We start from the raw sequence: 25,481 nt of genomic DNA on the forward strand, positions 1-25,481 counted from the left end.
GGATGGAGCGGAAATCCTCCAGGGACATCTCCAGAAAGCTCTCCTTCATGTACCCCCAAAGCCTTTGCAAAAGGTTTCTGGGGAGGGCTGCCTTATCCCATCCACCATGGTAGGACATTTTACCACGCTAGGCCAGTAGCACGTAGTCTGGAATCATTGCATAACAAAGCATGGCAGCATATGGTCCCGGTGTATGCTGGCATGCAGACAACATCCATTCCTTATCTCCCTTTGTTATCCTCAGGAAAGTGATATCATTCACGGTCACCTGGTTGAAATGGGGGGATTTAATTAAGGGGACATTCAGAGGTCCCCATTCCTGCTCGGCTGAACAGAAATGTTCCCCGCTGTTAGCCACGCGGTGGGGGGGAGGGGTGAAGGGATCATCCCAGAGAATTGGGTGTGTGGGGGGGGTAGTTGGGTTGGTGCTACATGTTAACCCGGAAACCCCAGCCCCTCCTTTTACATTGCAAATCCATTTTAAATGGCCAACCCAACGGGTCCTTGGTATGGGAAATGAGGGCGCTACTGTTTGAAACCATTCTCACATGTTATGACGGTTAAAAAAGCCAAAAGACTGTGGCTTACCATGGCTGCCTGCAAGCCGAATTCTGTTGCCTGGCACCGCGTGAGTGATCTCTCACACCAAACTGGCAGGCCCTCAATATAAGAGGAAAAATGTGACCTTGTAACGAAAGCACATGTGCTGTGTAATGTGAACAGCAAAATTTAATGTGAAAGAGTGTACCCATTGTTCTCTAAAATGTGTCTTTTTTAACCACCTCTCCCTTCTCCTCCACCAGCTGCAAATGTTTCTCCTTCGCAGAGGCTAGCAAAGATTAGAAGGAGAAAACGGCAGACTCGGGATGATATGTTCACGGAGCTCCAGATGTCCTCCCACGCTGAAAGAGCACAGCAGAATGCATGGAAGCAGTTAATGTCAGAGTGCAAAAAAGCACAATTAGAACGAGAGGAGAGGTGGCGGGCTGAATCGCGGGCTGAACAGAGCAAGTGGTGGGCTGAAGATGATAGGTGGTGTCAGCTTGCAGACAGAAGGCAAGAGTCGATGCTCCGGCTGCTGGAGAAACAAACTGATATGCTCCAGCGTATGGTTGAGCTGCAGGAAAGGCAGCAGGAGCAGAGACTGCCACTACAGCCCCTGTGTAAGCAACAGCCCTCCTCCCCAAGTCCCATTGCCTCCTCACCCAGACACCCAAGAACACGGTGGGGGGGCCTCCAACCACCCAGTCACTCCAACCCAGATGATTGCCCGAGCATCGGAAAGCTGGCCTTCAATAAGTGTTAAAGTTTTAAACTGCAGTGTGTCCTTTTCCTTCCCTCCTCCCTCAACCATCCCAAACTACCTTGGCAATTATCCCCCTAGTTGTGTGATGAATTAATAAAGAATGCATGAATGAGAAGTAACGATGACTTTATTGCCTCTGCAAGCGGTGATCGAAGGGGGGAGGGAAGGGTGGGGTGGTTGGTTTACAGGGAAGCAGAGTGAACCGGGGGGGGGGGGGAGAGCGGAGGGTTCATCAAGGAGAAACAAACAGAAGTTTCACACCGTAGCTTGGCCTGTCACAAAACTGGTTTTCAAAGCTTCTCTGATGCGCACCACACCCTGCTGTACTCTTCTAACCGCCCTGATGTCTGGCTGCGCGTAATCAGCGGCCAGGCGACGTGCTTCAACCTCCCACCCCGCCATAAATGTCCCCCCCTTACTCTCACAGATATTGTGGAGCGCACAGCAAGCAGCAATAACAATGGGGATATTGGTTTCGCTGAGGTCTATCTGAGTCAGTAAGCTGCGCCAGCGCACTTTTAAACGTCCAAATGCACATTCCACCACCATTCGGCACTTGCTCAGCCTATAGTTGAACAGGTCCTGACTACTGTACAGGCTGCCTGTGTATGGCTTCTTGAGCCATGGCATTAAGGGGTAGGCTGGGTCCCCAAGGATCACGATAGGCATTTCAACATCCCCAACGGTTATTTTCTGGTCCGGGAAGAAAGTCCCTTCCTCCAGGTTTCGAAACAGACCAGAATGCCTGAAGACGCGACCATCATGTACCTTTCCCGCCATCCCATGTTGATGTTGGTGAAACGTCCCTTGTGATCCACCAGGGCTTGCAACAGCATTGAAAAGTACCCCTTGCGGTTTATGTACTCGGTGGCTTGGTGCTCCGGTGCCAAGATAGTGATACGGGTTCCGTCTATCGCCCCACCACAGTTTGGGAATCCCATTGCAGCAAAGCCATCCACTATGACCTGCACGTTTCCCAGAGTCACTACCCTTGATATCACCAGGTCTTTGATTGCCCTGGCAGCTTGGATCACAGCAGCCCCCACAGTAGATTTGCCCACTCCAAATTGATTCCCGACTGACCGGTAGCTGTCTGGCGTTGCAAGCTTCCACAGGGCTATCGCCACTCGCTTCTCAACTGTGAGGGCTACCCTCATCCTGGTATTCTGGCGCTTCAGGGCAGGGAAAAGGAAGTCACAAAGTTCCATGAAAGTGCCCTTACGCATGCAAAAGTTTCGCAGCCACTGGGAATCGTCCCACACCTGCAACACGATGCGGTCCCACCAGTCTGTGCTTGTTTCCCGGTCCCAGAATCGGCGTTCCACGCCATGAACCTGCCCCAGTAACACCATGATTTGCACTTTGCTGGGGCCCGTACCTTGTGTGAGGGCTATGTCCATGTCAATTTCCTCATCACTCTCGTCGCTGCGCTGCAATCGCCTCCTCGGCTGGTCCTGGTTTTGCTTTGGCACGTCCTGGCTCTACATATACTCCAGGACAATGTGCGTGGTGTTCATAGTGCTCATAATTCCCGCGGTGATCTGAGCGGGCTCCATGATGCCAGTGCTATGGCGTCTGGCCTGAAAAAAGCCGCGAAACTGACAGAGGGAGGGAGGGGCAACTGACGACACGGCGTACAGGTACAGGGTATTAAAATCAACAAAGGTGGGTGTGCAGCAGGGAGAAACACAAACAACTGTCACACAGAATGGCCCCCCCAAAGATTGAACTGAAAACCCTGGGTTTAGCAGGCCGTTGATTTCACGGAGGGAAGGGGAAGCAAATGAATACAGAACAAATCTGGTCCATCTATTTTTTATATCTTAAGCTGGCAGCTGATGGTGCAGCATGACTGATAGCCCTCAGCATCTTCTGGGTGCTTGGCAGAAGATACTGTACTACGACTGCTACCTGTCATCGTCAAGACGGTTCAATAGGACTGCCGGCAGGACTGAGTCTCCAGGAGACAAAGCATGTCTGCCCAGGTGCCTATGATTGAACTGGAGTACGACGATGATGGATACCAGTCGTAATACACCATCTACTGCCAAAAGGCAAGAGGCTGCTGCTGTGTAGCAATGCAGCCCCACGTCTGCCAGCACCCAGATGACATATGGTGATGGTGAGCTGAGCGGGCTCCATGCTTGCCGTGGTATGTTGTCTGCACAGGTAACCCAGGTAAAAAGGCGCTAATCGATTGTCTGCCGTTGCTCTGACAGAGGGGGAGGGGCCTGACGGCACGTACCCAGAACCCCCCGCAACACTGTTTTGCATCATCATCAAGCATTGGGATCTCAACCCAGAATTCCAATTGGTGGTGGAGACTGCGGGAACTGTGGGATAGCTACCCACAGTGCAACGCTCCGGAAGTCTACGCTAGCCTCGGTACTGTGGACGCGGTCCTCCGGCTTCATGCACTTAGAGCATTTTATGTGGGGACACACACAATCGACTGTATAAAACCGATATCTATAAAACTGGCTTCTATAAATTCGACCTAATTTCGTAGTGTAGACATACCCTAAGAGACTATAGAAAGCAAGAGACAAGCAACTTGCATCTGTCTGGTCAATGAACAAAGGGGTTCTCAGTGGGAGGAGGGGTCTATTCCTATATACATTCCCCTTTATCCTAAGCTAACCAGCACCTTGCGGTTCCAATCAAGTTTCTTTTCCATTAGATCAGTGGGTGTCAGTGCACTCAAAACGGCATCTGAAGAAGTGAGGTTTTTACCCACGGAATCTTATGCCCAAATAAATCTGTTAGTCTTTAAGGTGCCACCAGACTCCTTGTTGTTTTTGAAGGATAGTGTGATGATGTATTTCCCCTTCTTCTGACTGTTCCAAAGTAGTAATTATTTCAGAGAACAGCAACAGGAAATAAAACCACAACAATAAAAAGAGGGATTTCTTTTTCAATTTATATAACATACAGGCTGGGTTTCATATCTTTCTTAAGCAACTTCCTGCTCTTGTGATTCCAGTGAGATGCTGGGAGATAAACAATGGTATCCATTTGTCATGCTAGCATTAGGGCAAGAGAAATCGCATGCAACAAGTAGAGATAGGTACTTCAGTCTCTCCTCAAGAACAAGCAAGTCATGTTTTCTAGAGAAGCTAAAAGGAAACATGGATCATACAAAAGGAAATGTAGTTGGAAACTATGGGAAAGCTATTACATCTACCAACTCACATTCCTGCTAGTCCATGAGGGAAATTGCTTTTCTTTGTAATGGGCTCTTTTTGTTTTTTAATGATTTTATGTGACTGAAAGCAGAAGCTGAATATTTGGTCAGACAAAGATTTTCGGCACAATATACTGTATATTACATTGTGTGTGTGTGTGTGTGTGTGTGTGTGTGTGTGTGTGTGTGTGTGAGAGAGAGAGAGAAGAGCTTACTTCACCTATTCACTTCTATGAAAAATGTATTCAAAACACTTTTTAAAAAGAAATCAATTATGGTATTTAACCAAATACCTGAATCTGACTATAATTACAAACCAAAATAAATATTCTGTGCTCAATACATCCAGCTTCATAATGTGAAAAATATTTATTATAGATGCTGAAAGGCCAAGTTTCTCCAGTTTGTTCAGTATATATCTTGTTCGTTACCCACACAGGACAATCAAAATGAAAATATATATTAATAAAATCTCTTACCTCAGCCTCTCTTCTTCTTTCTTGCGAAGGCTGAAATCTCGTTGGACCACCTGAAGAACATGCTCTGCTTCATCATCTGTCAAACCAGATAGATCCAGTTTCCTCCCCATTATTTGCTCTATCCTGGATATAAACAATAAAAAAGTACCTGAAATCACAAAAAGCAACAAAGTACCAAGTGAACAACTTGAAAGCATTGTATGGACTTCAATGAATTCATAAAATAAAGGACTATTTCAAATAGGCCCTCAAAAGTTATTTTCAAAAATGGGCAAATATTTCTATCACTTGGTAAGGGGCAACATTGCTACTCTACCTACAAGTAATATGTTACAGTGACGAAGAAGAAATTTAGAAATTCCAAGAGTTCAAAATCAAATCAACTACATGTAGACTTTGGAAACCAATAAAATACAATTTTATTTCCAAGAAAAGCATAGGATTTTTTTAAAATTCCCATTGCGATCCCGATGGAGGAGTGAGATTCATGCTTCTGGAATATCTTGCCCTATTGGACTAAATACCTCAAGTTACCTGTTTGGTCTTAATCCATCTAGAAATGTTTTTTCAGAAAACTGCCATTCAATAATATTCCTAACAGAAATTTGACGTACCCTGAACAATTCTGCCTCAAAACTATGTGGGAGGGAAAAACTCAGAGTGGAAGATTCACCACAAGCCAATGCACTAAATAATTACTAATTTCATTTTAGCCTTGAAGATTGGAAAACAAAGTTGAAGTGTTGAACATGTAAATCATCAGTATATCTATAGAAACAGAGGAACTGAAACAAAGAGTATCTGATTTACAGGATAATGCCAGATAGGGCATCCAGCAGGAGCTAAAACTACAGTGTAAAGCCCAACAAAATAATTGGAAGACTTAGAAAAGCACAGGAGCTGAGAAAACATCCAAATAATGGGACCAAGAGAACATATTACAGGAAAATTCAATAAAATATTTGAGGCCTGGATATGAGATTTTTTGCAAATGGATAGCAACAAAAAATCATTATATTTGAAACAGAAATACAAAACAGATTCAATTAAAAACAGGAAATGTAAACAACAGATTTGCTGGCAAACAAAGAGCAGCAAGGCTGTAAGACTACAACTTCTAGGATCATCAACACAAAATTTTGGACATGTCTCACTCCAAAACAAAAATGCAAAGAAGGAAAGAACAGGATCTCATTCATCTAGGATTATGCCATCAATATACTGAACAGGAGAGGAGAATTAAAAAATTATAATGCATAAACAGCTCCACAATATACAGATATAATTTGCTCTGCAGTCTGCTATCTCAAAAATCACCTATGAAAAGAACAAACTCCTCCTCATCACCAACAGATGTTCAGAGTTTTCTACAAGGAATCAAAAACGATCTCAAAACCTGATGAAATATTTTTACAGCTAAGAAAATATATTGAAATGTATTTACCTAAGAGACTAAACTAGTTTAGAGCTCATTATCTAAACACTTCGATTACCCCTACCATGATAGTATCAGTATTTCCCAAGTAGTTATGGAATTTTTTTTTCTTTCTGTGAGTGGTTGATGGGACAAAAAGGAAATGTTCAAGCATTCTAAAAGCCCTAAATGTGAAACAGAGAAGCAGCTGTGAAAAAGGCAATTCCTAGAACCTACGCCTACCTGTCTGGGAAATGATGGTCCAACCCTTTGTGTTTTTTTCATTTTCGTTTGTTTTGTTTTATTAAACTGGTAAGTTCAACTATCAATACTGGCTCCTGTGAAAATTTTACCAGTAAGGGAACCCAAAAACCATGTATACTATTCATAGTTTTATATGGAAGCCACAGTATCCAATCATTGCAGATACATTTTGCACTCTTAATAATTTCATATAAAAACTTACAAAGAACTCTTTGGAACTCTTATGAGTAAAATTTTCAGCAGCTTTGTATCTATTACAAGTTTAAAATCTCTTCTAAGAATGTGTATAGCCCAAAGATATATCTAAGCAATACTCTAAACAAATAAAATTATGGTATGGAATTAAGTGACCTTTGCGTTAGAGCAAGCGGTGAAAATGTGAAACATGCTACATTTCATCCTGAAATAATTTTCCAAAATAAGATGGCCCATTTGTTGCCAACACTTCAATTGAAAATGCATTTGTGTTGTTTTTACTGTATTTTATCTGCTCCAATTCTTTAGTTCTTTGAAAGGGAACTGCATATTCCTGGAAAGAGAATGTCATTTATCTTTTTCTACTTGTTTGGCTATTGTTGAACTTTAAAATTCACTAACTAAAATATCTTATTTTGAAACTCAAAATATAAATAGATGTAATTAATGGTATGCTAGATGAAATCAAAGACACTGTTAATAAATGTCTGAAATTAGATTACAAATTCTTTGGGTGAAGAACTATTTCTTAATGTGTATCTGTACATTACTAGGCACAATGAGGCTGTGATCCTGATTTGGTCCTTTGTGTGTTACCACGAAGCAAAACCCAAACATTTATAAGTTTAAACAAATGACAGGAAAACTTTTGATGAATGCTTTCAAATCTCAATTCTAAAGCAATAACTGAAATCTATAGTTTTTCCTTGTTGTTCAACGACACGAGGTCTTTTAGGATTTCCCTGATAGAGCAATTGCTAGAAGAAATATGTTAGTAAAGCTGTGCTTGAGGTGGCATTGCTTGGTGGTAAGGAATCAGACCCCAGGTAGGCTGTTTCATCTGTCTGGCATTTATTTTTTTTGAATTACATCAATTTTAGAAAGAATATTTCAACAGTAAAAAGTTCTCAGCAAAGAAGTATTACATGCTTTTTTCCTCCAAATTCTATAAGCAGCAGCTTATTTATCTAAGATAGATTGACTACCTTGTTTGCAGACAAGCTCTCTTCCCCACAACTTGTGTGTGTTTGTCTCCACACATTTATTAACTAAAAACAACTAATCATATTACCAATACGGTCTTTAAACAAGATTATTTTAGTGGGTGGGTGTGTGCGTGTGGGTGTGTGCAAGAGAGAGAGAGAGAGACACGAGGAGGAGAAAGAATAAGTTATAATTGCAAAGGAGAGGACTTTTGAATTTGGGATTACTGCAGCATACTTTCTGAGCATAAATTTGAACTAAAAAGATATTGAATGAACATTACTCTGCAGCCATTCCATATTTGGCTAGGATCCCAGCAAATAATCATAACCTAAGCACCCTCAGGATTGGTCAGCAATTATTTGGAAGGGAAACCTCCAAGGAACGTCTAGATGCCACAGGGAACAGTGTCTTAGGCATTCTTCCCTTGTGAATCAGCAGTGAACCAATGTCCCAGGATATTGATGGGACTACATGCTGCAGAAAAAATATTGAGCCAGATCTTCAGGTGTTGTAAATCAGTCTAGCGCCATTGACTTTAATTGAGCTTTGTCATTTACACTAGCTGAGGATTTGGAATACCATCTTTTGAATGAGATAAACAAAGATCCTACTCCTTTGTGATCTCATATCACTTTTAGCAAGACTAAAATTGTTATATGTAGTCTCGACTAAATCCTATTACACATACTCCATGCTTAAAAATCTCTGTAGTACAAACTGGAAAGATTTTTTTCCCACTTCTTGCCCAAAATTCTTGTATAAGCTTGTTTTGTGATATTCAATAGATGCTGAGTTCCACAGCACAGTTAACTTCATTCCACTGGCAGGTGAAATGATCCTTATATATTCAGTAAAATAACTTTTAGAGCAAGTTATTATTATTACTATGTTATCTTACTCTACATTAATCTACACGTCTGCCACTGTATATAGTAACGGCAGGCATTCAAAACACCAAAAGACAAAAGGTTAGTATTGTATGTTTTGAAGTGTTTGGATAACCTCTTTAAGAAACCAGTGAGAGCTCCTGATACATCTTTCTTCCACATCCTTCACTAATTTCCTTACTGAATATGAGAGATCAAAAGCATAAAAGAGCAATGAAATCATTTAAACTTTTCTCTAGATGAGAGACTACAACAAAACATTTTATGTCAGTTGATGGTAAATATACAGGAACAAGAGCAAGGAGTATTTCACCTAAATATGCCACTCCTCTGCAGACATGAAAAATAACATGCATCTCTGAGAGTCATTTCAAAAGGTTGTAGTTTTTTCTCCTTAAATAATTTATAAGATGAATTGAAACACTGCACTGGACAAACCAAAGCACCCTTTATCAGGATTGAAGGATTTTATTTTTATCATCTAACCCTAATTTTATATGAAAAAATTAATACCATATAAAAGAGCCTTCCTAGTAAATCATACTAACACAGAATCCTTCAGGCCAAATTCTGCCAATTGTTATGCAAGTACAACTCCCAGTGAAGTCTGTGGAATTATAAATGTAATCTCAGTGTAAAACTTGACTTTATTGATCAAGTTGTTGGATTCAGTGTGAGGGTGCTGGGTGGTGTTGGTGGCCTGTGATATACAGGAGATCAGACTAAATCAGGGGTTCTCAAACTGGGGGTCGGGACCCTTCAGGGGTTCGCGAGATTATTACATGGGGGGTGGCGAGCTGTCAGCCTCCACCCCAAACCCCGCTTTGCATCCAACATTTATAATGGTGTTAAATATATAAAAAAAGTTTTTTTAATTTATAGGGGGGGGGTTGCACTCAGAGGATTGTTAATTGAAAGGTACAAAAGTTTGAGAACCACTGGACTAAATGATCTGGTTGTGTCTTCTGCCCTTAAACTTCATGAGACTAATTTGTCCTCCACAACTATGCTGCTGAAATTTCACTGAAGTCAATGGAGTTGCAGTAGTGTAACTGCAATGAGAATTAGGTCCATAAATTCAGAACAACAAGGGAACATTTTTATATTTACCTCTCCACTACTAACTTTCTAGGCCCTACATAATCTCACCTCATCTCTCCTGTTTTTATCTTGTACATTTTTATAATGCTGAACTAAGCAAACTGTGTTCAGCTATCACTGAATTGTCTGTACTGTACTTCTCTAGCCTCTGCTACTTAGCAACAAGAGTCATAAGAAAGGTTGATCTACTATGTATTCTATCAGACTTAATCTTCTGATCATATAAGAATGATTGATGTGTTTCCAGTCATGAGCCAGAGACTGGAGAGAGACAAAATAGTAATGGCCATGTATGGATAGACAATTATTTCTTGGACAACAGGCACAGAGAAAAGAGGCCACTGATTGATAGTGTGCAACTCGCATATTATAACCTGACCAATAATGGACAGCCAACAGTCATTATGTAAATTGTTCCAGGTCAGGGTACAAATGGCAGCATGGCCTAATGGTTCGAGCATGCAAATGAGCACTAAATTTTTTTAATTATATGACTTACTGTGTGACTATCATCAGCTTGTTGGCAAATTTACATTATACAGTTAAATAACTGTTCTAATCCCACTCTGTCCTAACATGTTCTCAGGTCTCTCTGCTTCATACTAAGCCTATAAAGAGCAACTTACTAAAAGAAAAACAATCCACAAATCAGCACAAACACTTCAGCATGTTCACGATGCCCAAGCATCAGTACAGCTGTGAAGCTGCGGTAAGTCTTCCTTTTTTATCATCTATACTTTTAACGATCTGGGAATAAAAAACATTTTGAAAGAAAGTGACTTTCTGGAAAACGTATGCAGTGTAGTTGTAGCTGTGTCAGTCCCAGGATATTAGAGAAACAAGGTGGGTGAAGTAATATCTTGTATTGGACCAACCTCTGTCGGTGAGAGACCAGCTCAGAAGAAGAACTCTGTGTGACTCAAAAGCTTGGACAGAAGTTGGTCCAATACAAGATATTACCTTACCTTGTATTAAGTTACATAATTTATATTGACGTAATTTTGTGCAATTGAACACAGTATGCTGCTCCTATGAATTATTTAATTCAAAAGCCACATCATGATCAATGCATGCAACTATATGTTCAACATAATATAGTCAAGTGTATAATTTAGCTTCATTTTCCAAACATTTTAATAGCAGTCAACATAATATGAAAATACACTACTTCGCAGTGCAAATACTCTACTTCACAGGCCATAGCTTACTAAAACTTTTTCAATGCAATACATTTTGAATTCACTAGTATGTTATGTCTTATTTCCTAAAAACAGTTTGCCAAACAATGTAAAATTTGGTCCCAAAGCTGACCTCCAGCCACAGATCACTTACGAAGCTGGAGAGACTTTTCCGAAGGGCTTTTAGAGGGGAGTCAAAAATTTGGTTTTAATGGAAAGTAAGTTGTTACAACAACAGATATTGCCTTGCCATAATGATATAGTATACTCTATTAGTAACCAGATATAAACAGCAAATTTACTATATTAAATCTGCTAATTCATACTTTTAATAGGAAAACTTGTTAATTTGTAAAATTCAGTAATTTGCAACAGGTAAATAATCAAAAAAACACAAACAGCAAAGATAATATCACAAAACTGCACTTTCTTCATTTACTACAACACCTATTGAATGATTCTAATCTTGCTTACACCAGTATAAATCACAAGTTAGTGGGTTTATGTCAATGCAAAACTAGCGTAGGTATGGTCAAAATCAAGCCCTTGTAGCTGAGTTGTTAGAATATTCCCCATCCTTGAAGGGGGAGGCAGATTTCCCCCCTCCCCCTTTTCTAGAAAACACCCTGCAATGGCTTTATTAAATGAAACACAAAATTAATGCTATGTTGTTCATCTAGTAATAATTTCATTCTTCAAACATAAAAAGAACACAAATTATTCAAAATTAAAAGCTTGCAATTCAGTACAAAAAATACAAGAACATCACAGGCCAGCTCTTACTCCTGCTATGGCCAGAGAGATGCTGTGCTCTGGTAATCCCTCACTTTGGGTCCATTGGCAGATGGAGACAAATTAGGGCATTTCTAAAGCAATTCTAATTTGCACTCAGGAGCTGAAGTCCTCATCCAGCTCCAGGTGAGTATGAAGATAAAAGAGCAAGTCTGGCTTTACACGCTCTATATTCAGGTCCTGCACTAAATATAACTGGTCTGGATCCAAGAATGGTGACTATTTCTGGGCCTCAGTCTATTAACTGGTTATGCCTCTTTTGTACCTGCAATTAGATACTGGCAAATGTTAAACCTAGGTGTGACTAAAGGGAAATAAGCTGGTTATCACAAATTTTGACCAAAACTATCTGTACATGCTAAAAGTATGCACAAAATTATACAGAGCTGGCTGGACAGGAGCACAGGTCTTTTAAAAACAGATAAAATTCTGAATTCAAGTTTTCTATAACATTCCAGCCACTGTTTTCCACCATTCTGATGCAATCTCCTTCTCAAAGACTGATTAGGAGTAGAAATCTGGATCTTCAACATTAAATGCTAGAAGGAAGTAGCTCAGGATTATGTTTCAGGTTCTTCCTGCTATCCTGGACTCAACCTATGGACTTCTGTATTTGGGATCTGCCATATTAGCTCAGGTTATGAAAGATTCCAGTTTTTCTGAATCACTGTTTGGATTTGCACTTGTGTGTTCCGGTTCCTCTATCTTATTTAGATAAAGCCAGATTTCCACTGAGCCATTGACAAAAAACAGCAGTGTTACCAGTCTATAATCTATTAAATCCTTTCAAAACCTATTTTAATTACTTTTTAGTTTAGTGCTTCTACGGAAATCCTTGTTCTGCAAGACATGAGCTATGATTTGATCAGAGTCCACTCCATGATGAGTTATGCAAATTTCAACATACTTATGATAGAGGGATACAAATGTAGAGACAAAACTTTCCAGGAGTTTCACCAAGTACCACTGGAATCTGGAGCACCATTTCTCCTTTTTTAGCGTCAACCACACATGAGGCTGATGTTGACTGCAGGAAAATGACTGGACTTCCACAATGTGCTTAAGAATATATTAGTTGTTACTTCTTTATGAGCAATGTTTAGTAATATGTTGAACATCCATATGTCAGAAGTTTAGGATGATTGCACCAAATAAGTTTGCTCTTTTTCATTTTATTTTCTGAGATTTAAATGGTCAAAGACCACTTTTCTCTGCGTTTTTGGATGTCATTGTGACAGGTTATACAGTGCATCCTCAGGAGCACAGATGATGGCCAGGTCAGAAAGTACTGGTGCTGCACACCAGGAAGACTATGGTTAATAAGCAGAGACAAGAAGCAGCTAGACTCAATTAGCCTCATAAGAGAAGGGAAAACAGCTGCCAGAGTATGACAACAGAAAGGCTATTGCACAGAGGTTTTTTTTTTTTTTTTAAATATGGAGGTGTTTGTTTGTTGTTCTGTGTTTGGTTCAAGGTGGGGTTTTGGGCTATTTTGTTTTATAAATAAAGTTTTTATGTTTCTTGGAGGAAAATGGGCTGCAAATGCTGCTGATGTCATTCTAGAAAAAAGAGGAGTGAAAAACTGTTTGGTATCTTCTCTGGTGCAAAGAGGACTTCTTTTCTTTTGGCCCTGAAAAGGCCTCTATAGAATGAAGGTAAAAGACTGCAGCCCTGACCAAAAGCCCATTGAAGTCAATGGGAAAACTCCTATTTGAATGAAGGTCTGAGTTCGGGATTTCTCCTTGCACAAGAAGGGACTGGGACTTATCTTCTATTATGAAGGCTCTAGACCTCCCTTAAATGGGAAAAGATTCAGCAACTGGGACTGTGCCAAACTGTGGAACTGTGTTTTACTCTGGCATCTTCCATAAGGAACATGGTGGTTGTGGGGCAGAAATAGTAGTCTCGGGAGGGCAAGAAGTTTGGGAAGACAATCCAGTCTACTGCTACATTGCAGAGTTTGAATTTGGAACTCCAATAAGCAGGGTGGGCTATAATTCCCCTTCTTGCTGGTACTAAGGAACCATACAGGAAGACTACTTGGATGACCATTGTGGGCACACTTTCAATGATGACTGAACACAACAGTAAAAGAGTGCCATTTGCCAGATCAAACTGCTCGGTGTTCTGGCTCTCCCATTTCAATAGACAAAGTTTCATTGAATGTCACATTTCATTTTGAAGAACCCCAAAATAATTTTACAAGGTAATGCTTTATATTGAAGCCTGCCAGGAGACAGTCATGGCTGCAACTAGGGTGACCAGATGTCCTGATTTTATAGGGACAGTCCCGATTTTGGGGTCTTTTTCTTATATAGACTCCTATTACCTCCCACCCCTGTCCCGATTTTTCACACTTGCTGTCTGATCACCCTAGCTACAACAATAAGAATGCCAAACACCAATAATAGCATAATTTAAATGAGTAGCAATAGGCAAAGTTTATGAATAAACAAAAGTTAAAGAGATGTCTCATTTCTTTTACCAAATTGCAGTCTACTCCTGTGAGTAAAGATTTGCAAGACCAAGCCCTTTGTTAGCACGATATTCTCACAAACACACGCGCACACATCTTTGCTACAGAAATGATACTGGCCCAGAAATCTAATATATTCCCTTTTCTGGTATAATCTCTGTGAAATCTAAAAACCTATCATTGAAATATTGCAGATATTGGCTTGACCTGTCAAACGCTAATGTGGTCTTCTCAAAAAGAATGTATTCATCTCTGCTACAGCTTTTAGGTGGGATACTAAACCAGCTTACACAACACATTTTCAGAGTATCAAGTATTTAAGATGCTGCTCATTGATTTGAATTTGGGATAAGAATTGCATCGAAGTATTGTAACAAACTTCTTCAAAGAATACAATCCTTAATTTATTCACCTGAAAGTGAAATTGACTCAATAAACATGAGAACACAATCACTGATCTTTATCATATCTCTGCCACATATAATGGACCACATTAAGCCACCTGTTATATCTGTATAATCCCTCTGAGAAAATTTGGATGTGTGCATGTGTGTCCTTCCCCACAGAGGGATAAGTGAAGTTAAAGTACACCGCAAATCCGGCTGCATTTGTCTTTTCTACACTGCTCACATTCTATTTTGCAATTCTGGATCTCAATTTCTTAAACGGTTTGAACAAAGTGGTAGTACACTTCTCCCTCATTCAAATTGCCCAATCTGTCTTCCTCTTCCTAGTATTCAATGAACTCCTTTTGAAACCAAATTCATGAGTATAAGACACTTTGATGAATTAGTATGCAGCCTGAACATAATCACCTTCAGGTTGCTAGCAGTGCAAACGTAAGCTAACAGCCTTTACTTGTGATTGAGCTACGCTTATCAAAAATCTACAGAAATATACCAGGTAAACAAGGGTAGGTTCTATGGGTTCAAATGGAAGATGGAGAAAGTATCTTAAGGGAGGGTTGCGGGACTTATTTAGACTATTCAAGCAAATTAAATCCACACTTTCTCCTTTTCAAGGAAGAAATTCTGCCTCCTGGTTTCAATGGGAGTGTATGCATTTGTCCAAGGTATGAATTTGACCCTTCACATTTCTGAAACAGCAAGGGAATTGGGTGTGCTCGTTAAAGCAGCTTTAATTGTGCAACCAGCATTTATTCATCAGATCACAATAGACCTTGCAGATCTTGGCAGCAATACACGAGTCATATTTTCACATGGATGAATTGCTTATGAACAATTATGTATTAGGCACACACAGCTTTTCTTCAATATCAGCCACGCACTTTAAAAAAAAAAAAAAAAAAAAACCTCTTTCAAACATCCTATTTCTTGTACCCATTGTTCCACTTACAAGATCTCAGGATGATGACAATGGAGCCCTGTACAGTAGGCACTCAGCTCCCCCACCCCACCCCCAAAAAGTCACAGAGTTTAATGCCAGAAACGATCACTAGATCATCTAATCTGACCTCCTGTATATCACAGGCCACCCACTTCACCCAACACCCATATACCAAATCCAACAACCAAAATTAGACCAGAGTATTAAAGCCCACAGAAGACTAGACTATTATGTGCCCCAGGCAGAGAATAGGTGGGACTAAGTTACATCAGTGCCAGAGGCCCCCAAATGTTTGAAAGAGATATACCCTGATAATCCTGGCAAGTGACCTGCTCCCACCCACTACAAATGATGAAAAAACCCTAAGGTCACTGTCAGTCTGAGCTGTGGGAAAATTCCTTCCTAACCCCACATATGGGTGATGAGTTAGACCCTGAGCACAAGAGGAAGAACCAGTCATCCAAGCACCTGAGAGAGAGAATGCTCAATGCCACCTCATCGCCCTGGCTCTCCCTGACCGATGTCCAACCTCCAGCTGTGGCTGTCCCTGATGCTTCAGTGGAAGGAGATAAAAAACAACAAACAACAACAACAACAACAAAAACAGAAAACTTCCAGAATACTCTGGGGGTGGGAGAATCCCTTCCATACCCCTGCAGGTGGCCAGCTGAAATCCTGAAGCATGAGCTTTTAGGGACATGAGACACAAACCAGAAATAAGCTTCAGAACTGTTAAGCCCTGTCCCCCACCGTCAAAAGCAACCCCGTACAATCCTACTCAAATTTATCCTGCTTTCCCTTAACACTAAGCAAATTGTTTGTCCTCACAACTCCTATTGGGAGGCTATTCCAGAACCTCATCTCTTTGATAGTTAAAAACTTTCTTCTAATTTCCAGCCTGAATTTGTTCATGACTAGTTTATATCCATTTCTTCTTTTGTCAACACTGTCCTTTACCTTAAATAGCTCTTGGCTCTCCCTAGTATTTACCCCCCAATGTATTTATAGAGTAATCAGTCTTCTTTTTGCAAGACTAAACAAGCTAGTTTTCTCATAAGACAGGCCCTCCATTCCCCGAGCATCCTAACAACTCTTGTCTGCACCTGTTCCAATTTAAATTCCTCTTTCTTGAACATGGGTGACCAGAATTGTCCACAGTCTTAGCAGTCCCTTATACAATGTCATTAATACTTCTCTATCTACTGGAAATGCCTCACCTGACACATTCTAAGATTGCATTTGTCTTTTTCACGGGTGCATCACATTGGTGGTTGATAGTCACCCTGTGATCGACTCACACCCCCAGGCCTCTCGTCTGTCGCTTCCAACTGATAAGCCCCCGCCTGCAGAAGAAATTCTTATTATTATATCCTATGTGCATGCCTTGCACTTTATACTATTGCATTTCATCCCATTTCTGTCACTCCAATCTTCGAGGTCATCCAGATGTTCCTGTCTAATACTTCAATCTTCCTCTGTATTCAAGATGACTCCCAACTTTGTATTATCAGAAAATTTCATTAGCACACTCCTGCTTTTTCTGCCAGGGTAATTAATACAAATATTGACTAAGATTGATCTCAGAACCAATCCTTGAGGAACTCACCTAGTAACCTCCCTCCAATGTGATAATTCACCTTTCAGCAGAACTTGTTGCTTTTTCTCTTTTAGCCAATTCCTTATCCTGCTTACAGTGATCCTCATCTTTCCTAGTTTAACTAATAATTTCCCTTGTGGTACCATGTCAAATGCTTTACTGAAGTTCAAATATATTAGATCTATGGCACTTCCCTTACATTAAAAAAATCAGTTGTTTTCTCAAAGAAATAAATCAGATTAGTCTGGCATGATCTACCTTTGGTAAGCCCATGTTGTGTTACTTCCCCTTTACCTCTATGAATTTAATTATTTTTTTCTTTCACAATTTGTTCTAAAGCCTTGCATACTACTAAAGTCAAAATAACAGGGGAAAAAGTGATCCAGGCAATTGCAGACCTTTCTTAAATACAGGTACATTATCTATTTTCCAGTCCTAAGTACTACCCCTAAATAGACAAAATTTATTTTAAATCCTTACAACCTGACATGACGGGTTACCTCCGCACCCCTCCCCCCCATTCCGGGGTGCCACCTGATGTACTGGGGTACCACTGAACCCGCCTGTTCCACCAGTCTGGGCTCTCTTACACTGCCCTGCTGAGCCAAATGAGCTTGGTTCTGCATGGGAATTGCCCAATACTCAAGTGCATACCTCCTCTGGCGTGTAAACCCAAAATGATATTGTCTTGCGCTGCACAGGGAGCTGTACAGCATAAGCTAATTGAAATTCACCTCCTCCCTCAAAGTAGACGAAAATAAGCACAGCTTTTTGTCCCCCAGTTAGGAATTCCACAAACTGTTTTAGAGAAAACGAAACACGTTTATTAACTACACAAGATTTTAAGTGATTATAAGGGATAGCAAACAGATCAAAGCAGATTACTGAGCAAATAAAACAAACATGCAAACCAAGCTTAATATACTAAAGAAACTAGTTACAAGTGCTAATTTCTCACCCTAAATGTTGCTTTAGGCAGATTGCAGAGGTTCTTGAAGACAAGCTGCTCTTGCTTGCAACTTAAAACTCTAGGTATTGCTTTCACAGGCCAGACGCCTTTTCCAGACTGGACTTAGTCCTTCTCCCCCCACCTCCCTTTTATCTTTGTTTCTTAGATGTTTCCAGCAGTCATCCTTGGCGGGGATTCAGTGAAAAATGAACCCTGATTAACTCACTTCCCTGCCTTAAATCAAATTACATATGGCAGGAATCCTTTGTTTCCCAGTTTGATCCCCACCCTCTACTGATGGAAAAATACTAGTAGTCCAAGATGGAGTCCAGTACCAGGTAACATGATCACATGACCCTACAGTGTCAAAGCAGCCATGGGATGCCAGCCCTGGTTCTGGCCGAGCGCGCCAGCCCAGCTCCAGCCGAGCACCCCCGCCCTTCCCCAGCGCCGGCCGAGCACCCCCGGCCCGAGCGGCTCCGGCCCCGGTTCCGACCGAGTGCGCCAGCTCAGCCCCGGCCGAGCACCCCTGGCCGCGGCCCAGGTCGGCTCGGGCCACGGGGCGCCGGCATCGGTTCTGGCCCCGGCACCCCCGGCCCGGCTCAGCTCGGGCCCTGGGGTGCCGGCCCCGGCCAAGTGCACCAGCCGAGCACCCCTGGACCTGGCCCCAGCAGCTCCAGCCCGGACCGAAGCCCCTCGACCCCGGCTGGAGCGCAGCCCGATTCCTGAATTGGGCCCCGCTCTTGCTAAAGACAGTCCTGATCATAACCTTTCCAATGATATCTCACATGCTTTATCTTGCACAAACACATCTTAGTTATGCCATATTCATATCATAACAATATCTCTATTGAATATGGGGCGTAATGTCACACTGGACTCCCAATTTCAGGTGCCAGCTCTTTCAGTATTCTGGGATGGAAATTATCTGGACTCCCTGATTTGAGCACATTAAACTCTAAGTTTTCCTTCTACTTCAGGTGTGGTAAAGTCTTCTCTAAGAATAATTTTTCAAAGCAAGCACTTGGTAAAATTCATAAGAACAGCCATACTGGGTTAGACCAAAAGTCCATCTAGCCCATTATCCTGGCTTCCAACAGTGGCCAATGTCAGGTGCCCCAGAGGGAATGAACAGAACAGGTAATCATCAAGTGATCCATCCCGTCACCCTGTTCCAGCTTCTGGCAAACAGAGTGACGCCATTCCTGCCCAGCCTGGCTAATAGCCATTGATGGAACTATCCTCCATGAATTTATCTAGCTATTCTTTGAACCCTGTTATAGTCTTGGCCTTCACAACATCCTCTGGCAAGGAGTTCCATGGGTTGACTATGCATGGCATGAAGAAATACTTCCTTTTGTTTGTTTTAAACCTGCTGCCTATTCATTTCATTTGGCAACCCCTAGTTCTTGTGTTATGAGGAGTAAATAACACTTCCATTTCTACTTTCTCCACACCAGTCATGATTTTATAGATCTCTATCATATCCCCCCGTAGTCATCTCTTTTCCAAGCTCAAAAGTCCCAGTCTTATTAATCTTACCTCATATGGAAACCGTTCCATACCGCTAATCATTTTTGTTGCCCTTTTCCGAACCTTTTCCAATTCCAATATATCTTTTTTGAGATGGGGCAACCACATCTGCATGCAATGTTCAAGATGCGGGCGTACCATGGATTTATATAGAGGCAATGTGATATTTTCTGTCTTATTATCTATCCCTTTCTTAATGATTCCCAACATTCTGTTTGCTTTTTTGACTGCCACTGCACATTGAGTGGATGGTTTCAGAGAACTATCCACGACTTCAAGATCTCTTTCTTGAGTGGTAATAGCTAATTTAGACCCCATCATTTTATACGTATAGTTGGGATTGTTTTCCAATGTGCATTACTTTGCATTTATCAACATTGAATTTCATCTGCCATTTTGTTGCCCAGTCACCCAGTTTTTGAGAGATCCTTTTGTAGCCCTATGCAGTCTACCTGGGACTTAACTATTATTCACTTCCTGGGACTTCGCTATTATTTCTAACAGTAGTTTCATTTGTTTGGTAGAGCTGGGCATGGGAAGCCTGGGCAGCAAGGAAACTGAAACCATTATTAGTTATCCTCATTTTGGCATGTTCTAGACTGTAGTCCTGTTCTACCTCCATGCAGTGCAAGTTATGATGGAAATAGCTCATCAGGAACATTAGCTGGTATAAAAAGACAGTTCTAAAAAACGACTTCCTAGGAATGCTAAGCAGGTCTTGTGCACCTGTCCCAGGAAAGAGCTATTTTTTTTCAAACATACCTTATAATGTACATATTGCACATTAATGCTCTCAGGGCCTAGTTCTGTGCGCCTTTTAAAAAAAGTTTACATGTGCATACTTGAAGTCTGCATTCGAATTAGCCATCAGATTCCACAAGAAGATTGGCAAATGGCTGCATATTTTGGATGGTGTAAGGGCATGAGACATCAATACACATTCCCGGATACAATTATGTACAATAAAAAAATCCATAAACATGGTATTGGTACCCTTCAAGGGATTGGTAATGGGGGACACAATCTTTCACTTACAGGTTATGTGTCATTACTACGTGATGGGTGACTGTTCAGTGTGCTATAGGAAATGAGTGGGTTGTCTCTTCAGTCCACTAGGAACTGGACTGATATCTACATCACCAAAAAGAAAAAAACAACTGTCATTAATTGGCAAGCCTGTTGACAGTCTCAACAGAACCACAAAGATTTGTGAGAATATGGAAACTGAACTATCCTATCACTTGTAGGCAATTCTTCCAGAATAGGGTTGAGACATATTGTCAGGAAAGTAAAGGAGACCTTTATTACCAGTCCCCATATTATAGATGTTCTAGTAGTAAAAGATTCTAGCCTCCAGCACTGTCAAGATGACACCTATCCACACTTTCAAAAAAAGGAGGAGGTGATTAAAAGAAAAACAAACCCACATATCTGTCCATGTACGTCTCTAAGCACTGTTTACATCTATGAGAATATTTTTAGTGAGGCACCCACACTAAAATATTTTGCTTCATATTATGTTCTAACTTGGTTACATTAATCTAAAATAAAAACACAAAACAACACAATACTACTTAATCAGATTCTCCAAGACAAGTTAACCTAAGCCATATGGTATTTTCCCCAGCAGTCACAATATACTGACCTTGATACTAGGAAAATGTGTGCTCTTCAGCTTTAAAAAAAAAATGGTGCTATGTGCTGTACTGGCAAAAAGGACGCAGTGAAAGAGTGCTACACATCTTACAGTACAATCCTGAATGGCCTCAGAGAAGTTAGTCAAAAGTAAAATATTCTATTTATTGTTAATAACTGGAATGACAGTGTTTGAACAATGATCTCACTAAAAAGGCTGCCAGGCTAGTTGGACATCTGGCCTGTAATCAAACTAAATAAATCTTAACATTTTAATGTAAATAAATTAAATCACTCAAAAGAGGTGATCTGTTCAACCAGATAATGTTGTTTTTATAAGGTGGGAAAGATGGCAGGATCTAACTGCTTTGCTGTTGTAAATTTCATTTGGGAAATATGTCCCTTCCTTCACACAATGTCTTGGGGAGTATTTCCTCTCTATTTCGATATCATAGGTCATTATAATACACATATAAATATCATGTAGTTCATATAAAGAAGAAAGACCCAAGAACCAGAGAAAAATAATAGCTATAAATAATGCATAGCTGTGTAAATGAATGAGGATGGCTTGAGTCTGGTTTTGACCTTTAGGATAAGTGCAAAATAAGTTCAGATCCTTAGAAGAATCCCAACCTCCCTCCCCTTCTTATGCTTTGCCATCATCCCTTCTTTCTCAGTTTCTCCTTCTCTGTCCTAGGGGGTGACATCTCAGCCTACATCCTCCTCTGTCGTCAACCGAATTCGGTGTCATTAGTTATAGGACTCACTTACAATGGCTATTTTAAAAGGAAAGTTAAAAAGAGCAAATTCCACACTGAACAGGATTGCGACAGGCAAAATAAGCGGAAGAGCCAGATGCAATTGGAAGAATACAGGCAGAGGATTATGTCACACATATCTTCCCCCCCGCCCCCCCAAAATCATCCCAACCCTTCTCCTCGGTCGGGTGTCACATTAGTTAGTGAAACTACTGTACAACAATCCAGCTCCAAATTCGGAACAGGAGGAGCTGCTTCCATGCAAGCCACATTCAGCAGTTTCCAACTGAGCAATTGCATCCAAATACCAATCCCGACACAAGACACATCTTCTCTCCCCCTGCATTACGTACACAGGCAAGCAGGGGGGCTTGCAGGGAGAAAGATGGACAATTGTCAGTACTCACACTCAGAATAACGCAAGATGGAAGCAGGGCAGTAACTTCACTGATCAATTCTCACAGGCGCCAGCAAAAATACACCGACTCCCGCTGCAGCTGATCCTGCTGGGTCAACAAGTCCTTCAGTGCCTTCCCCCTCTGGATGCGCTGTGGAGCAGTGAGGGGGGGAAGGCGGCTGTTCCGCTGTTTTTGGTTTAAGAAGCAATCAAACCCAGAACTGTCATGCAATAAAACCCTCCCTTCGCTATTGCTGCTAGGCTTCTCTCCAACGCTGCCCCGGCTACTCCCGTCCCCCGCACGCCGCAGGGAACTCCCGGCTGAGGCCGGTCGGCGTGCCCTCAGCTCCAGCCAGCATCCCAGAAGGGAAGAGCACAGGGCAGCAGGACGCTGCTTGCTCCCGCCCGGGGAAAGGGGCAGCGCTGGGCTCCCCGCTGGCTCCAGCCCCGCGTCCCTCGGGAAGCGCCTACAGGCTGCGATTGCAGTGCAAGGCGCTGCGGCTGCAGCCGGCTCCTGCCATCCCCCTCCGCGCGCCTTGCCCTGCCCGGCCTCTCCTCGCCGCCGAGCCCGACACCTGGCCGAGCCCAGCCAGCCAATCACTGCAGAGCGCCAGCCCTTGCTCGGGAAGGGAGGGGGGAAGCAAAAGAGGAACTAAGCCAGGGCGCGCGCGCGCGGACCTGGCCGCCTCTCCCAAGGGAGGGGGGAAGATGAGGAGTACAGCGCGCGCTTGAACCACGCGAGCCTGGGGCTGGCGCGCGCGTGATCTAAGCCGTGGCACATGCACTGCAGCGCGCAAGGGGGGCGGGGGAGAGGATGCAATTGCAGTCATCACACGGAAGGAGGTGCGTGCGTGGTGCACAGGGCGCCCCAGGGGACGGGGCTCACACGTGCTGTCATTTCACACAGGCTTGCCCGCACACACGCACACGCCAGAGGGAGGGGGAACTTGAGTTGCCACACTATTTTAAAGTTGCAGTCAAGATTGTGAACGTCGCTCTCCCGCTGCCACCTCCCCATCTCACCCCACTTCTGCAGAACATAATAGAGGGGGGTGGGATGTCAACACTAGAATGCAGAGAGGAAGCAAAGGAATCTGATAGATTAGATCAAAACTAAGCTGATGAATTCTGGTCAGGTGGCAGTCCAACCTGATCAGAAGGGGAGAGCTGGGAGAGGTGAAAATTGGCATGTATTAGAGACCAAACCCAGGAAACACAAGCACTAGGAAAAGGATAGGACCACCAAATCTACCACGGTAATTAGGCACCTAAATTCCAGTTTTAAGCAACAGCACTCCTGTTCAACTACCGCCTAACCATGGAGGCAACTACATTTACTCAGCACCTAAGTTTCTGCAGTAAATGTTCCCTAAGCATGTACATTTCTGCCTCTAAGCATGCATACAGCTGCCTCCCTCTAGGTATCTGGATACTTGCCTCATAGTTAAGCAAACTGAGGGAAGACAGGCCCAGTAGTGCTGGAACAATTTGTACAGTGAGGATGCTGAGAACCCTGTATATGATGGAAACCACTTCAAGCCAGGGGTGCAGCAGCATCCCCAACACTAGCATCTATGTTCAGGCCCGTTGGGTCTGATCAAGTAGGTGTGTTCAGAGGCTTCCTATTGGATAGGGTCCCATTCAAAACCAGCCAAAGGAGAAGGTAGTGGTGCTGCTGCTGCCCACCTAATAACTTCGGCCCAGTGATTACAGCACTTACCTGGGTTTTGGGACCTTCACCTTGAATTCCCCCCTCAGAAAGAAAAAGGATTTGAACAGGGGGGTCACCCATCTTTCAGTCAAGTGCTCTAATCACTGGACTATGTAATATTCTGATGTGGGATTTCCTCTCTATGTTGAAGCAGTTCCACTGTGGATAAACACTTAAATGGTCATTGAGTCAGAGAGAGAAAGAGCAAGAGAGAATAAGATTATAGCCTCGTGGTTAGGGTACCCACATGGGAGGTGGGAGACCCAGTCCCCCTTTCTCCAATCACTCTCACTATTTTTCCAGAGTACAACAGCTTCAACTGCAGACACTGAAAGAACAGGAGTACTTGTGGCACCTTAGAGACTAACAAATTTATTAGAGCATAAGCTTTCTGAAGGAAACCTGAAACTTACTCTGAAACCTGCAGACACTGAGGGAGCCCTACAGCAGAATTCAGAGTAGCAGCCGTGTTAGTCTGTATCCGCAAAAATAACAGGAGTACTTGTGGCACCTGAGACACTAACACATTTCTTTGAGCATAAGCTTTCGTGGGCTACAGCCCACTGCACTCAGTGAGGAATGTGGGAGACCCCTCTTCAAATCCCTTCTACCCATCAAAGAGAGGATACTTCAGTCCTAGTATGCCACACCCCAGCGAAGTGCTCTACTCCCTGGGCTAAAAGTTATAAAGGAGGCAGTGGGGTCTGTGTGGAGTGAGGCAGGCACCTAACCCATTCTCACAAAAAACAACTTAGGGTATGTCTACACTACGAAATTATTTCGAATTTATAGAAGCCGGTTTTATTGAAATCGGTTGTATACAGCCGATTGTGTATGTCCACACAATAAAATGCTCTAGGTGCTCTAGTCGGCAGACCGCGTCCACAGTACGAGGCTAGCGTCGACTTCCGGAGCATTGCACTATGGGTAGCTATCCCACAGCTATCCCACAGTTCCCGCAGTCTCCGCCGCCCCTTGGAATTCTGGGTTGAGATCCCAATGCCCGGATGATGCAAAACAGTGTCGCGGGCGGTTCTGGGTACATGTCGTCAGGCCCCTCCCTCCCCCGTCACAGTAACGGCAGACAATAGATTCGCGCCTTTTTACCTGGGTTACCTGGGTTACCTGTGCAGACAACATGGAGCCCGCTCAGCACAGCTGAGCTCACCGTCACCATATGTCCTCTTGGTGCCGGCAGACGTGGGACTGCATTGCTACACAGCAGCAGCTGCTAACTGCCTTTTGGCGGTAGACGGTGCAGTAGACTGGTAGCCTTCATCGGCGATCT

At 42.5% G+C, this 25,481-nt stretch overlaps 1 protein-coding gene across 4 annotated transcripts in view; it reads right to left on the minus strand.

Annotated features, from left to right (window-relative positions):
* Positions 1 to 23,042, minus strand: part of MYRIP (myosin VIIA and Rab interacting protein) — a 343,158-nt gene extending 320,116 nt beyond the window's left edge. For 3 of the 4 annotated variants that reach the window (XM_034761009.1, XM_034761010.1, XM_034761007.1), the window contains exons 1-2: positions 22,493 to 23,042; positions 4,970 to 5,117 (exon numbers count right to left, since the gene is read on the minus strand). In XM_034761009.1, the coding sequence (XP_034616900.1) occupies positions 4,970 to 5,079 (110 nt within the window). In that variant the 5' untranslated portion in view covers positions 5,080 to 5,117; positions 22,493 to 23,042. The remainder of the gene's footprint in view (positions 1 to 4,969; positions 5,118 to 22,492) is intronic. The other variant, XM_034761008.1, reaches the window with a different exon arrangement.
* Positions 23,043 to 25,481: the final 2,439 nt, after the last annotated feature.

This window comes from Trachemys scripta, chromosome 2, assembly GCF_013100865.1.
Source record: "Trachemys scripta elegans isolate TJP31775 chromosome 2, CAS_Tse_1.0, whole genome shotgun sequence".
Taxonomy (NCBI): Eukaryota; Metazoa; Chordata; order Testudines; family Emydidae; genus Trachemys; species Trachemys scripta.